Source organism: Mustela nivalis (genome assembly GCF_964662115.1).
Source record: "Mustela nivalis genome assembly, chromosome: 1".
In the NCBI taxonomy this organism is placed as follows: Eukaryota; Metazoa; Chordata; class Mammalia; order Carnivora; family Mustelidae; genus Mustela; species Mustela nivalis.
Window position 1 is genome coordinate 126,702,946 of NC_139020.1, and position 16,606 is coordinate 126,719,551.

The 16,606-nt window shown below is 44.6% G+C and overlaps 1 protein-coding gene across 1 annotated transcript in view; it reads right to left on the reverse strand.

The window, feature by feature from the left end:
• The window catches only part of BFSP2 (beaded filament structural protein 2), a gene marked incomplete at its 5' end in the record, with an annotated part of 63,982 nt that extends 48,216 nt beyond the window's left edge, over positions 1-15,766 (reverse strand). Inside the window, one exon of the mRNA XM_082719188.1 lies at positions 15,278-15,766. Within this exon, the coding sequence (XP_082575314.1) occupies positions 15,278-15,766 (489 nt within the window). The remainder of the gene's footprint in view (positions 1-15,277) is intronic.
• Between the last annotated feature and the right edge of the window lie 840 nt (positions 15,767-16,606).

Here is a 16,606-nt window from a genome sequence, read left to right on the forward strand (position 1 = left end):
AGCTCAGGAAGCCCAGTTTGGGTGGAGGAGGTAAAACCATGGCCCTGGCAGCTAACAGGGAGGCCCTGATACTCTCACCAGCTCTGAACATGCATATAGTACCAGTGATAACCAGACAGGGTCACTCTGTGATGGTGGTGAAAAGAGATAGAGACAAGCCCGGCTGTAATCATAGGGGAAGAGAGAGAACAGGATGCTCTACAGCCAGAAACTCAACATTCCGCTTTCGGCCAGCACGGGTGATGAGGGTTACTGCTGCTTTGTAATGCCCATTCTGTGCCTACTTCATCCCTCCCATCTCCTGGGTAAAATCTGAAAGATACCCACTCATCATCCTGCCCTAGTTTCTGGCAGCCTCAGAAGCAGAGCAAATCCTTGTTCTGAGCCTTTCCCCCAAATCACCCAGCACAAGCCCAGACCTTCCAACTCCCTCTTCCTGAGAGGTCCCAGGTTCTCCCCTCCTGCAGCAAGCTAATAAACTTGACTTTGTCCATCCAGAGGTGTGTTCTCAATGGTCTGTCTGGCTTTAGCAGGTGCGTGTCTCACCCCCCCAGACCAGGAACCCTGGGGATTGGCACTGGGGGCCCCTCCCACTGGGTATGAATCTTGCTGAACCTTCAGCTCTCCAAGTAGTGCTTGGAACTGGGTGGGGGAGAGGACTGCCCTGCAGAGGACAGGGACACAGCCCAGAAGTCTGTGGAAAGCACTGACTGATGCTGGCATGAATTTGGAGAGGAGGCCTCCTCCCACCCATGCTGGAGTGGTGCACCTTGGGGAGTTCCTGAACTCTGCTCAGATATAGACATTCTGCTTCAAGGGCCGACTGCTCAGCACATTTTTTTCTGAGCGTTGAAATCACTGAAAAAGAAAAGTAGAAGTCCCCGGGGCTGGGTGGGGTGGGTGGGTGCTGTGCCATTTCCTGGCAGCAAAGCTATTAAACTTTCAAGTCCTCATCCCAAGCTGCCTGACAAGCTGGAAGCCGCCCAGCCTCACGCATCCTAGCTGTAGCAGTTCGTTCCAGTTCCAGTGTGCTTGGCTAAGGATCAATCACGGCTTCGGACAGTTTTTTACAAATTAAAAGAGAGAGAAGAGGAGAAAAAGGAGGCACATCTTGGTGTTTAAACTCCTCAGAGAGAATAGCCCTTGTTGACTATGACTCTGTCTTACCGAACAGTGGGCATTCAAATGGCCTGGGGTGTGAGGCAGGACTGACCCTGGTCTTATAAACGAGGATAACAGGAGGCTTTTCATATTTTGGGGGTGGCAGTAACATTGAGTGGTTCCTGGAGGGGACACTAATTCAAAGGGGAACTTAATCTCTGTAGATCTCAGTTTCTTTGTCTATAACATGGGGATTATGGGCTGAATTGTGTCCCCCTCAGATTCATATGTTGGTGTCCCAACTCCCGGGACCTCAAAACCCAGTTGTACATAGAGGTGAATACATTCAAGAGGCGAATACATTCAAATGATGCTCTGGGTGGGGGAGGCACTAATCCAGTTCTACCGGTTCTGAGAAGAGGGAATTTGGGCCCAGATGTACAGAGGGATGACCCTGTGAAGACCCAGGGAGAGGCTGGCTATTGACAAACCAAGAAGAGAGGCCTCAGAAAAAGCCCACAACCCTGCTGTCTCCTCCATATCAGACTGCCGGCCTCCAGACCCTGAGGGACTAACTCCTGTTGTTGGAGCTGGCCTGCCTGTGCTGCGCAGTTCTGACAGTCCTTGCAGACATTTTCAGTGGACACAGTCCCATCGTCCTGAGTGACACAGAAGTTGGGGAGAAAATCAAGGACACAGTGAGTGAAAGTTCTGGCTAACCCTTGTGTCACACAAAATGAGCTTCATGCCCAAGACCTGCACTCCATAGTGAGAGTATGGACCATGTCATGTTCATGAGTCTTGTCACAGTACACGGTTTTGTTAGGAGACACTGGTGGGGAACCTACAGAACCCCCAGAGTACCTGTGCCTGCTCCAGGGGGTGGCTGGGACGTAGGCCAAAACCCCAGGAATTTGGGGTTAGTGCCTGGCAGGGCTGGCCTAGGGGGTTGATTCCACACCAAGGGTCCCTGGGCTCACTCTCAGTTGCCTGCAGGTGGTCTGAAATAACACCAGAAGCAATTTATTTTTTCTGGAGACTGAGCCAGTGAACTCCCAAGATGCCCCAGGGCTTCACCTCCCTGTCTCATTTATTCCTCTCAACACTGCTGGAGAGAGTTTTCACCTTCATTATGCAGATACACCAAGGTTCTAAGTTAAGAGGTCCAGGTTTCCTTGGCAAGTAACTAATAATAAACCCAGGTATGAGATCAGCTTCCTCTTCAGAGTTGGCTGGGAGTAGGCCTGAGGAAGGGACCCTTACCTGCATAGTAGGAAGGAAGGGGAAGAAGGTGGTGGCCCAACTGCAGGCTGGGGATGATGCTTGGAAGGGCTCTGGGAGGCAGAGCCAGGAGGAGAGGCTGTGAAGGGGTGCATGGAGGAGGGGTGGCGTGCAGGGCGGGGCAGGGCACTGGCGGGGGCAGGCGGGTGTGGGCACTCAGAATTCAGGCCTGGTTCTCTTATACAACTTTGCCCGAGTGTCCTGAAAAAGCCTTTCTAACTTCATTTCTCTGTCCATACTGTTTATTTAGATGGTATTTATTTATTTATTTATTTATTTAGATGGTGTTTATTTAGATGGTTATTCATTAGCTCTTGAAAAATATAAATAAAAATTACAAGTTGTTTTCTGGTGGTGAGTTGGTTTTGTGATGGAGTTTTCTACTCCCCGGTCTCGGCTTTTCATTACCTACTGATAACAGCTGAAGTAACTTCTCATTTCTGCTGAATAATACATTTGTGGCCGTCAGCTCTATTAGCTCGTTTACAACCAGATAAATGAGTCTTTATGTGCATTTCCCCAGCCAGACGATGATAAACTAGGTTTTATTTCCCTAAATTGAGTCCTCGTCTTCAATGGATCTGCATAAACCCTCTGGAGAAACCATGGGGACCCTGCGTAACATTCTGCTTGGTTCACCCATTCTTTCGATAATTCCCTGTAAAGAGCCACCATGCTTGTCCTCGGCATTTGTGCCAGCTGCCTGGATTAAATTTTAATTTAGTTCTTCTGGAGAGTGTAGCCCACTACGTGGTCTTTCCTATTACTCCTATACATGCTTATTCCATTTGCTGGATTTTTGCTTTGAGTGTGGAGATGAGTCTTCTCTCCCCCGGGGACATGCCAGTAGCTTCTGTGAGGCTGTGAGGGCTTCACCTGCCCTGGACCTGGTTGGAACACCCCCACTCCCACCTCAGGTCGCTGGCAGAAGTTTGATTTATTATTTCATTTTTTAAAATGTAGGGAAAACATCCCAACACTGCAAAAAGTATACATAGCCCAAAGTACACCTGCTCCTACTCTTGTCTCCAGTCCTCATCAGAAGCATACCTCGCTCCCACACCTTGTAGATGCTTCCAGACAGTCTGCTCCCTCACATAACAGAGACCCAAATAGTAGCAGAGCATACATGGGGGTTTGCTGTGTGCCTTTTTCCTCAAAAATATATATACTGGTGTTAGTCCCACCTCAGTATATAAAAGTTTCTTTTCTTTCTTTCTTTCTTTTTTTACAGCTGCAGAGGATTCTGCTGTGTTATTTATCTGTGTTGGACGTTGAGGTTGTTGCTTGTATTTCAGTGTGGTGTGGGATTTTAAGGGAGCTCCCTGCCTATAACTTCAGGGTTCCTATGGAAAACCTTGAGCCTGGTTCCGTATTCAGCCTTGGCTGCCCAGATATTTTTTGGCCGCCTTTTGTGTACCGTGGCATGGCCTTTCCACAGTGGGTCTTGGAATAGAGAGGTGAGGGGGACAGAGAGAGACCGGGGGGTGGTGGTTCTTGGTGCTTAGTGGTGAGAATGAAAACTCTGGGCATAAATGATGCCATCTAGCCCCACATACTCTGGCATGGCTTCTGTTGGCCCCAGATCAGTTCCCTAGCATGAACCTAGCCTCCTTAATATGCTCCTTGAGAAAGGTCAATGCTGCGGAAAGAATTTACTGTTCTATTCCAGCTAACACCCGACAGGAGGCCCCTGACCTCCCTTTTCCTTGAGAGTTATTTTAGGAAACAGAATTGTAAATCCTTTATCTGCTCCTTGGAGATGTAAGTCTCCTACAATCCAGAATCTTTTTCCTCAAGGACCTGGCAACAATCTCTGTGAAATGCACACTTCCAGCGAGATGACTCCCTATCTCCCAGCTCCTGTGGGAGGGTCAGACGCTGACTTTGGTGGGCGTCTTCCTCTAATTTGCTCCTGTCATAAAGCTATGTGAAGTGTGTTTCTCCTCTGGATAAGCAACAATTAGCAAACACAGATGGCCTAATCACATACACCACCCCCTCCCTTAACCTCCTTCAGTACTTTTCCTTCAGCACACCCAGCATTTATAAAGCTTTTTTTCTGTCTCTTGTTTCACTGGAGTTGAGCTCAGTCCATACTGAAGTGTCTCTCCCCTGCTGCAGTAGTCTGAATAAGATATGTCTTCTGATTTTAACAAGTGTTCAGTGCAAAATTTCTCTTTGACAGTTGTGAAATCTGCCCCATTCATAGAATGCACTGCAGATGGTCAGACTGGATCCTGACTCCCAACCTTTGTCCATGCTGGTCCCTGGTCTGAAGGGCCATCTTCTGGTAGGTTCTTTGGGTCTCACTTTTAGACTCAATCTCCTGGGGTACCCTCAGTGAGGCCCAGCCAATACCCTGCCTCTTCTCTAACCTCCTGCAGCATGGGTGAGGGTGAACAACTCACAATTACATATATGTAAGCACAGTTATTTGTGTTACTACTCCCTTAACGTCAGTAGCTTCTCATTTGTTCAATTCCACAAACTTAATTGGGCATTGATTATGCATGTAGCAATTTACATACACTATTTCATCCATATACCCATCACTCAGCTCCACTGATTACCAACGCTTGGCCTGTTTTGTTTCACCTATATCCCCTCTCATTTCCACTCTGCCTTGGATTCTTTTGAACAAATCCCAGGTATTCTTATTTCTTCTTCAGATATTTCAATATGTCTTGTAAATTATAAAGATGCTTTAAAAAATAACTTCTGGGGCACCTGGGTGGCTCAGTTTGTTAGGTGTCAAGAGTCTTGATTTCAGCTTAGGTCATGATCCCAGGATCCTGGAATCAAGCCTGTGTTGGGCTCTCAGTGGGGAGTCTGCTTCTCCATCTGCCCCTCCCCCTGCTTGTGCACTCCCCCTCTCTCTCTCTGTCTCCTTCTCAAATAAATAAATAAATAAATAAATCTTTCAGTGAGAAAAATACAAATCTTTAAAAAAATAAAAAATAAGTTGCAAAAATCTAAAAATAACACCTAAACATTAATAACAATTCTTCAAATACCCAGTTTATCTTTCCTCAGTTGTCTATTTTTTACAGTTTGCTTGAATAGTGGTTCAAATAATTTCCATTTCAGTGGGTTGTCAGTTTAATCTGTTTTAATTTATAGGCCTCCTCCTCATATCCCTAATTGTCCCTTGCAATGTTTGCTTGTTGAAACAATTGGGTGTTTAGTTTTATAGTTTCCTCAGAGTCTGGGTCTTGCGGATTCCATCTCGCTGGCATCATTTCACATGTTCATCTGACCTCTGTATTTTCTATAAATTAGTAGTTTTATTTTGAGATTCAATCACATTCAGTTTTCTTTTTCTTTTTTCTTTTCTGGCAAGACTATGACATAGGTGATGCCGTGTACTCCACCAGGAGGTACATGTCTGCTGATCTCTCTTTTTGTGATATTAGTAGCCATTTGATGATTGTTATTGCCTAGATCGATTATTTTACTGTGGTTGCAAGTGGTGATATTTGAATTCTATTTTAATGATTAGTATTAGCTATAAATATAAATAAAATAGTCACATTATTTTTTCTTGGTGTGATATTTCTATAAAAGGATAATTCCTCTCCTGAGTTCTTTTTTTTTTTTTTTTTTTTTTAATGATGATGGATCCTCAGTTCTTATAGGAAAGGCGGGAAAAATTCCTAATTCCTTCTTATTATTTACCATTTTCAAAATAATAAGAGGGTTCCCCAGCAGACTCCAAGGCAACTAATAAGCGGGATTTTTTTTATTACACTGAACTCACTGATTTAAACATATTTGATGTGTTTCAATCCATAGCAGTTAACATTCTTTTTTTTTAAGCAGTTAATATTCTTATTGATATGTAGCCACCTTTGATTAGTGAGAGCTTATTCAAATTGGCTCCTAAGTCTTTTGACATGACTCTAGTAATTCTTTATAGCTTCCTTGGTTTTGGTATGAGATGTTTCAGATTCATCTCTTATGCTTCCTGCTCCTAAACCTGGATTCAGCCATTTCTCTAATGAAGGAGCCTCAGTTCTTATAATAAAAAAACGGTAGTTAGTGACCAAAACCTGAGGCTAAAAATGCTCATTGCTACTGGGTTGGCAATTGTTTCTAGTTCTTTTCATTTGCTGGAGCGAGGAAATGGGTATATATTTATTTTAGGATCACATACACCATGATTTTATACTGATAATTCAAATTCAAATTCAGGACTAGAGAATTATCACTAAACTTAATCTGTGTTACAAATGTATCTCCTTTTACCAATAGTAAAATTCTTGATTCTCAATGACATGAATATAATTACTCTTTGGCTTTATCCCACAGGACACACACATGCACACACCAGTGTTAGAATAATATGAGCAATGTTGCCAACAATATGATTACTGAAAATGACTTAAGATTTTTTTTTTCCAGCACTCTTTTGCATCCCACTAGAGATGTACAAATTACTGTGGTTTAAAAGTCACTTCTATAATTCTATCAAATAATTCCATGGTTCCAAAGTCATCTCCACATAATAAGATAAACTGAAAGAATTCTAGTGTCTATTCCTTTCCCCTCTATCCTACTCTCTCCTTCTCTTATAAGTGATCATTTAAAATCATTTGTGGTTGGTTTTTCCAGTTACAAGTGAATATGTATATATATATTTGTATATCTTCCTCTCTCTCAGATAAATGATAGAATGAAATACACACTCTCTCCACGTCACTTTTTAGTTCAACAATATATCTGGGAGATCATCCCTCCATAATACTTATAGAGCCCTCCCTCTTTCCTTTTGTGAATGTAGCATTGCTTATTCAGCTAGTCCCCTATTGCTAGGTATTTGGGTTGTTTCTGGTCTTTTGCCATTATAGATATAATTGAAATAAACAGCCTTGTGCATACTTCTTGTTCGTGTTTTGCCAGTGTGTTATCAGGAGAGATTCCTAGAAGTGGGATTGCTGGATTAAATTACATGCATATATAGTTTAATCTAGATATTGCCAAGTTCTTCTCTATAGACATTGTAAACTTTTTTCTCCCATCAGCACCATGGAATTGGTTGTTTCCCGAGCACTTTTCCAACAAAACAGATTGACACACTTCAGGAATTTTGCCGGTCTGGTAAGTGAAAATGGTATCTCAGGTAGGTTTTTGTTTTGTTTTGTTCATATTTCTCTTATGATGAGTGAAGTTGAACATCTTTTTATGTAGGTAAGAGCCATTTTCACATATTTTTATGTCAATTCCCCATTTATATCTCCAGTCTACTTAAGAGTAAGCATGTTTTTGGCTATTATTTTAAGACTGCAAATTCTAAATGTTGTTTATAGAGTAGGGACATTAATTAACCATTTGTATTCAAGAGTTGCAAATACTCCTGTCTAGTTTGTCATTTATCTTTTAGTTTTACTTATTGTGCAATTTTGTGATGCAAAATTTAACAATTTTTGATAATCAAATTTATTGATCTTTCCTTCATTGCTTTTAGATTTTGAATTATATCAAGAAAAACTTCTTTTGCACCCAGGTTATAAAAGAATTGTCACACATTCTACTTGTATGGTTTTCTTTTTAAAACTTAAATCTAGGATAGCTTTGGAATTAATTTAGGGTACAGTGAAGGATGGATCCAGTTTTATTTTCCTTATGACTATCTAGTTGTCTAAATACCATTTATTAAATGTCCATCATTTCCTCCATTGGTTTCAAATGTTGCATTTATCAATACTAAATTTCTATATGGAGCAGGGTTTATTTTGAATTTTATATTTTGTTCCCTTGGTCTTCCCGTCTTTTATGTGCCAACAAGAAATGTTTTCCAAGTGAGTCTCTCTAGTATGTTGCAATGTCTGGGATAGCTGCCCCTTCCCTCCTTGCTCTCTTCCTTCAGTTAATCTTTTCAGTTATTATTGCCTTTTTGTTTTTACCAATGAAAATTTATAATAAACCCACCTAGCTTAAAAAAAAAAACCCATGATATTTTAAAAGTTAGGATTGCATTCAATTTGTAAATTAGGGACAACTAATATTTTTCTTGAGTTTATATTCAAGCACATGGTATTTCTTTACATTTGTCTTTTCAGGGGAATTTTATTATTGTTTCATATACATTTTGGACATTTCTTGTTAAGTTTACTCAGAAGTATTTTATTTTTTGCTATCATAAAGGAGACGGTAGCCATTTATATTTATATAAATGTGTGTTTGTGTATGTATGTATACATATATATACACACTCAGCATATGTCTTTAATGTTATTTTATAACCTGCTACTTTACTAAATTATCTTATTGTCTGTTGTAGTTTTCACATGGATCCTTTTGGGCTTTCCAGAAAGATCAACATTTTCTCTTTTTCTCTCCAATCCTTATACCTCCAATTACTTTCTCTTGTGTAGCATTAACTACTACCTCTGACCAATGTTACATAACAGTAGAGATAGTGGGCATACTTATTTTGTTCTTCATTTCTTTTTTTTTTTTTTTTTTTAAAGATTTATTTATTTATTTGACAGAGAGAGATCACAAGTAGGCAGAGAGGCAGGAAGAGAGGCAGGCAGAGAGAGAGGAGGAAGCAGGCTCCCCGCCGAGCAGAGAGCCCAATGTGGGACTCGATCCCAGGACGCTGGGATCATGACCTGAGCTGAAGGCAGCGGCTTAACCCACTGAGCCACTGAGCCACCCAGGCGCCCCTGTTCTTCATTTCTACAGGAAACCCTCTAGTATTTCTTTCTTAGCTATTTTATAACGTCAAGAAACTCTCCAAACATCCTTACCATCTAGGTAAGAAATCACATATAGAAAAATCAGCAAAGAACTTGCTGGGCCTGAGTGTGACCAATGGACTCTCTGGCTTCAGTCTTATTAGCACATTCCCTATTTTTTCATTACCAGGACTCCCCTGTCCTCTACTCTTCAACATGGCTCTCACATTTTAAGAGATCTTAGGAGACTGAAGTGTGGCCCCAGTGAGAGCACTTATTCTCTCCCCTGTCTTCTGTGGCAGATATACTCTACTGGGCTTCTGCACAGATATACTCTACTTAGCAGAGCAAGACCCTCTTCCCTGTACCCAGGAAATCAGAAACCACCCTTCTCAGAAAGCAATTTGTGACCACATGTATTACTCCACCAATACCCTTAGGAGCAGCCTCATGCCTCCTTCCCTTCCCCTGATCCATCAAAAGATTTCCTCCAATCTCATATGTCACCCTGCCTGAGAAGAATTCTCCTGAATACACTTTTTTATCTGTATAGTTACATTTCTAATAATACTTTAGTGTCCCTGTTAGTGGCTAACAAAGTGACTACCTTATTGACCTGCTCTGACCAAACAAAGTGCATGCACAGTATTAAGCAATAGATGGGGTGGTTTATCTTGGGTAAATGTATTCAGGCTGTTGCAGATACTCCAATAGTTCATGGTTCTTTCTCTCTCCCCCCTTTCAGGCACACCAGGTTGTGAATCATGAACAATGATACTGTTGCCTTCTTCTTATTCAGGGCCTGTGGGGGATGAGGCTTCAGGGTAAGGAGTGAGCAGTTAGTCTGTCTTTCTTTTTTCTTTCTTTCTTTCTTTCTTTCTTTCTTTCTTTCTTTCTTTCTTTCTTTCTTTCTTTCTTTCTTCTCTCATTCTTCCTTTAAACTTGTTAGGACTACAGGTTCTGTGGGGAGAGAGCTGACCCTCACCTGGATTGCCTGAGTTTCCAGCAGTTTCCCCAATTAGGCTGATCCCCAGTCCCCAGTGTCTGGGCTCTCTCTCTGCAAGGGACAGAAAGAGGAACTGTGAACAGCAGGAAAGATATTCAAATCAGGACCATTTAAAATTCTAATTCTCCTGCCTTTTAATAATTTTCATTTCCCTTTCCTCCAGCTAACAATCTCTGCTGTCTGAAGATGTAAGTTGCTGTTTTCTCCCATGGAGACCAATAATTTCAGTGGAACTGAAGCCTCCACATTCCCCTTTCCTCCCAGGCAGCATCTCTCTGGCCAAGGCCTTGGCTTACTCGTTTTGCTTTGAGACTCCACATCCCTGACAACACCTTCTCTGTCCCCACTCTCCTTTTATCTACAGCTCCAAGGCAGGAAGGCTGCCTAATTCCAACCTTGTGTTTGGTCTATTTGAAGATGAAAGGGTCTGACGTTGTCGATGGAGTTTACTGTGAGCATCATTCACTTGGCAAGAAAGGTCAGGAGCATTCAGCAAAGCAGGAGAGAGAAAGAACCACTTTCTGCCCAAGCAATGGGCAGGGGCTGTGCCCTCTTTGGTCTTCATGGCTATCACCTGGGAATTTTCCTGTCTGTTTTTACTGCTTAGCAGAAGTGTCTGAGAGTTTCTAACACAACTGAGAATTGGGGAGTGAGAGGTTTGGAAGTGAAAAGGAAATTCATATACACGACCCCTGGCCAGGATTGGCTACATGATTTGTGGGTCCCAGTGCAAAAGGAAAATATGGGGCTCCTTGTTCAAAAGGCAGGGGGAAAGTGCTTTGAAAGGTGGTAAAATTAACTAAATAAATAAATGTGATAAAATATGAAGCTTTATGGTTTTTCTCTTGATTTGTCATGGTAATTTTTGCTATTTAATCTTGCACATCCTCAGACACAGATACTCAAGGGGACAAATGCAAACTCTCCTAGGCCTCCCAGGGGTACTGCTTTGCCATTTGGGACACTATGTGGCCCACCAATGGCTGGGTGACCCTTCCTGCCTGCGATGGCATTTATGTGCCTTGTCCTGGTGAGTTGGGGAGAAAGGAGGAGCAAAACCCGGCATCTCCCTTTCCCACAGACTGGCCACTCCAACTCATGGAGGACAAATAATCCCCAGTGCATTGAACCCTAGTGCCTCTCTGGAGGTAGCTGGATCAAGGGTGAACAAAGGTTTCTCCTTCCCCTATAGTTGCCTGACACGTACACTGTGGTGTTGCCGGCCCACATCCATGCCCCGCTCCAAGAAGCAAACCTGACCCTCCCTGTGTCTGTGACCAAGCCCTTGCTGGAGGTGGGTGTAGGTGGATAGAGGTGAGGAGGGGCTTGGGGTGCCTGGGGTCGTGGTATTGGGCAGCTTAGAGCTTTGGATTTCTGGATCCCAGAATCTCTTAGTATAGCACAGCTGCCTCTGACACCCGTGAAAGGGAAAGGCAGAACTTTCTGAAATAAATGAATTGCTGGTGCTCTTTTCTCTAGGTCTAGGTTAGAGGCCCTGGTGGAGGTGGGCCCTACCTGCAGTTCTATGGGAACTGGCTGGTTGGGGGCCCAGGGCTCCATGACAAAGCACCCTGGAAGCCAGAGGGGACCCCATTCCCTAGTGGGAAAGTCTTTGTTTCTGAGTAGCCAGAAGTTGGGGCTGCCGTTTGGGGGAAGATGGGACTTAGGAGGGAGCTGTCATCCTGTGGCGATTGGGTTAGGAGTGGAGAGAGGAAGAAAGGGTCCAACCAAGGCCCTGAAGGGGGGCTGTGGCCTTCAGAGGCAAGTCCCTTGGCCAGAGACCTGGTGCCTAGAGAACTGAAACTCTGACTCAGGATACCCTGCTGCATGTGCACAGTACTTCACAGTTCCTAATCTGCCCTCCCACCAGAGAGAGAGAGAGAGAGAGCACATGACAGCAGGGGTGGGAGTAAAGGGAGAAGGAGAGGGAGAATCTTAAATAGGTTCTACACCCTGCATGGAGTCCAACTCGGAGCTTGATCTCATGACCCTAGATCATGACTTGAGCTGAAATCAAGGCAGATGCTTAACCGACTGAGCCACGCAGGCGCCTTTCTCTAGTGTTCCTTTTCGCATCTTAGTTCATTTCATGCTCACGACGACTCTGGGAGGTGCTCATCCATCCCTTATATAGATGGGGAAAGGGAGTCATAGAGCAGAGGACTGGCTGGTCTAAGTAAGTGGCAGAACCAGGATTTGAAGCAGGATCCTGTTCATTTTGAGTATCAATCATGTACATGGCTTAAGATATCTGCAATGCCACGAGTGAAGAAAGTCTTTCTGAGCTGTAAACCACTCATTTTACTGGGTACACTATATTCAGTTAACCCTCTTAACAGTTCTGCTCAGTAGATAACATGATCTCCACATGGCAAATGAGAAGAAAGGTTGACAGAACTGACCTAAAGTCACCCAGCTAGTAAGTGGCAAATCCAACAGTCAAATGTAAGTTCACCCAACTCCCAGATGAATTTCCAGTTTATGCTCTATGGACTCTTCTGTTCGGGAGACCTGGTCCTTCCTAAGTGGGCCTAGAGTGGGAAGGCCTGGATAGACACGTGACCAGAAGACAGCATGGTAACTACCACCATGGATGTGTGTCCGGGCTGTCATGAGATCACAGAAGGAACCGGGGAAGCGTTGCAGAGGAGCAGGCTGAGGACGGGTGCAGGGGCTCCCAGGTAGATGGTGGGCCTAGAACTTAGAGGTGGCTTCACTACTTAGAAGTGGCCTGTAGACTGAGCCCGGAGTCATGGGTTGTGTCCTGCCAGCAATGAGGATCCCACAAAGGTGTTGGGCAGGGACATCATGTCATCAGATCCCATGTGTCCAAAAGATCACACTGCTGACTGGGTGGCGAATACCAGGAAGGAGAACAGGCATCAGCAAAGCCACCTTAAAGCTTTATGTTAAAGTCAGGAGGGGTGGACAGTGTAGGTCAGTTTTGTCAACTATAGCAAAGGAAAATTAATGTGCATTTCTCAAACATGTAGAATTTTCTTTGGTTCTTTTTGGTGGAACAGAGCTTAATAAGGCTGGAAGGTGAGGCTGTGTGATATAGAAATAACTCCGTTTTATGGGTCAGTCTAACTGTATCTTCAGGTCCATGTTTTTAAACAAAAGAAGAAAAAGAGAACTCTGGGTTCGTATGAAGGATCTCACTTATGGTCAGTGAAGAGGAAAATGACCCTTGTCTGGGATTGTGAGCATCAGTGGAAGGCCTGAATGTCTCTGTGTCCAGCCTTGGCTCTGGCAGCAGGGGGCTGTGCTGTTGTCATGGTGCAGTTTTTGAATCTTTAGTCTATCTGCAGGCAGGAACCATGCAACTCAGATATCTATGGATTTGCTAGAGTAGCTGTGGCATTATACTCATTTTAGAGATAAGGACACTGAGGGTTAGAGAAGTTGGGCAAGTTGCCTAGTCCCCTAGAGCTAGCTAGCTGAAGCCTGACCGTGTCAGTATCTGTTGAATATGAACTAAATTTTGTGCCGATACTTTTTGACTTAGAAATTGGGATGCCTGGCTTCTCATAAAAAGTCTATGTGGTATTTGAATGCAAGAAATTGTCCTGCAGGTGCCGAAATGTTAGAATATCTAGGGATTGTCTGCTGGTTTATGGGACATAAATATTTGGAACCAGCACTGCTGGGGAAAATCCAGGAGGGATGGCTGTCTTAGATTTGAAAACTTTAAGTCCCAAGCTGCTCTAAAAGCGGCTCTCCCTCCCAGCCCAGATGGATGGAAGCAGAGCAACAGCTCCAGAGGAAAGCCAAGAGGACAGTGTTGTACATCACATGTCCTGAGCTGAAGGCCGGGCACTGACTTACGATGAAGAGAAGCATTCCAGGATGAAATGGGAGGCAGGAGGGGGAATGGGGAGCCCCTGAGCGTGCCTGCCCTGCATCAGCTGGCCATACACAAATGGAAGTTTGTGACCTCTCCTTGGGGAATGCATGCTGGGCCCTAGGGGGTCCAAGGGGTCCAAGCTGGCAGTTGCTGGTGGAGTTGGAGGCTGGTGTAGCTCAGAGGGATCCCAAGGCCAGCATTTGACACATGGAGGTGGGGGAGGGAAGGGAGAGGAGAAGTCAGCCACCAGCAGGGACCTGATGAGATGTGCTGCTGCTGGAGTCTCGGTGGGGGAAGCTGCAGGCCAGACATGACAGATGAGCTCAGCACTCTGCAGAAATCACCCTGGAGGGCACATCCTGACCAAGCAAGGGAGAAAGATGCAACCTCTGTGTCCTGCCCTGGCCAGTAAGACGGCACTGGCCCTATGTGGCTAATGAAATAAAATAAAATAAAATAAAATAAAATAAAATAAAATAAAATAAAATAAAATAAACATTCAATTCCTCAGTCTTATTAGCCATGTTTCACATGCTCAATAGTTTTATGTGGCTATTGGTTACCAGACAGGATGGTGTGGAAATAGGACATTTCAATCACTGCAGAAAGATCTATTTCAGTGTAAACAGTCTTATTAATATTTTAAATATTGATCATCTGTTGAAATCAGATTTAAAATATACTGAATTAAATAAAATACACTAATATGAACTTCACCTGTTTCTTTTTACCTTTTTCACTGTGGGTAATAGAAACTTGTCAACTACCAATGCGGCTCATATTTCTATTGGATAGTACTGCAGCAGATGGATATAGGAACACACCTCCATTTATCCTTGTTTTTGATGTCACAACCATTTGATGGTGTTCCATTTGACGATGGATATAAAAAACTTTTCTTAGCACAAATGTTACGGAGCCAGCCCAGGGTAATGGGGCAAATGCAAGCTTTGGAACTGGAACAATTCAGGCTCAATGCTCAGCTTCCCTACAGGCTGCAGGATCTTGGGCAAATTACATAATCCCTTTGTGCCGATTTTCGCCACTAAAAAAATGCAATCAGTGAATGAGCCTGTGCATAGTGTTGCTATGAACATAGGCGACAGCGCACGTACAGGGATTATTGTGGGCCTGACCCCTAGTCTACCTCAGTAAAAGTAGCTGCTGTTATTGTTTTCATTGTCATTAGTATTTTTTAGCAAGAAAGGATCAGAGTTATGGTCAGTTTCTCTGGTCTCAGACCATTCACTCTCCTGCCCCTGCCTCAGCATTCTTGCTCTCTGATAATGACTCCTAGTACAGCTGTCAGCATCCTCTCCTGGGCCTATGCAAAGCGCTTGGGCATGGCCAGGCACTCACCTGATGGCAGCTGCTGGCCCAAGAGGCTCTGAGGGCTCCCCAGCTCTCTGAGCGTGTGGCCTTGCTCTCCAGGTGCATCCGCAGTTGTGCCTCCAGCTCCTGGCTGACGCTTTCCAAGGCATGAACCTTGGCCATGTATTCCACCAGGCAACCCCCCAGGTCTTCAACGGTACTGAGGTTCCTCTCCAGACCTGGAGCTGGTGCTGTGGCCAGACCTGAGCTTCGCAGGCCCTGCAGAAAAACACTGCTGATGCCCAGGGCCCGGCGTGTCACTCGAGTGCCCAGGCCACTTGTGTACCCACTGGGCGCCATCCCTACATAGACTCTGGGTGCTCGGATGAGACCACCCATGGCATTGGTCCTGGAGGCTGGGGGGCTATCCAGGGAGGATGATGACCATGTTCCCCCGAAGGATGCCCTATGCCTCTGGAGGGGCATGCTGGAGCTGACCCCTGTGGGCATGTCCACCACCACCCGCCTTGTGCTCATCTCCCCTTCTGCCTCTGCTCTGCCTAGTGGGTTTGTAGAGCCTAGTGGCTTTTGGTTTTCAGCCCCAGTGTCCCTGTGGCCTGGTCGTGGGCCTCTCTGGAAGCTCCTCTACCCCCAGGGCTGCTTTGTCTGCTGTTTTCCATGAGCTTCCACCATTCACCCAGCTGAAAGAGAAACAGTCCCTGGCCAGGGCTGCGTGTAGAAAGGCACTCATGCATTCTCTGCAAGGTCATGTGTCTGACCTCCCAGATTTTTCCACTGGTAGTGGGGGAGGCTGGATCAGTGCAGGCTGTGGAGGGGGCTCATCTGATCTGTGTACTTCACTACTTAAGAGAGGGCAAAGCAGCCCATTTCACAGATGAATGAACCGAGGCTCAGAGATCTCAAATCACAAGTGTAGGGAGTGGCTGACCCAGAACTGAATCCAGGTGCTCAAGGGCCGATCTCAGAGCTTTCTACATCTTTGTGTGTGCTGTGTATGTGAAAGTGTGAATGAGCATGCATGTCTACACAGATAATAGATGGTGGAAATGGATGTGAATCACCCATGTGGGAGGCAGTCCCATGAACTCAAGAGAAGCAAATGAAGCCTCTTGCCTCTCTTATCCTCCCTCAGGTCCCCATGTGATATACCTCGAACACTGCTATTATCAGCTGCTTGACCTTGGCCATCTTGCTCCCCTTCTCTGGACCTTACTTCCATGCACTGGCCTGAGCTTTCTCTAATGCACTAGATGAGGGATCCTGGGCAAATTCGGGTCCCACACGTTTTGGGCGCCTATTATGCTGTAGCTGTTCTGTACACTTCTGTTTCTCCATTTGCCAGAAAACTAATAAATA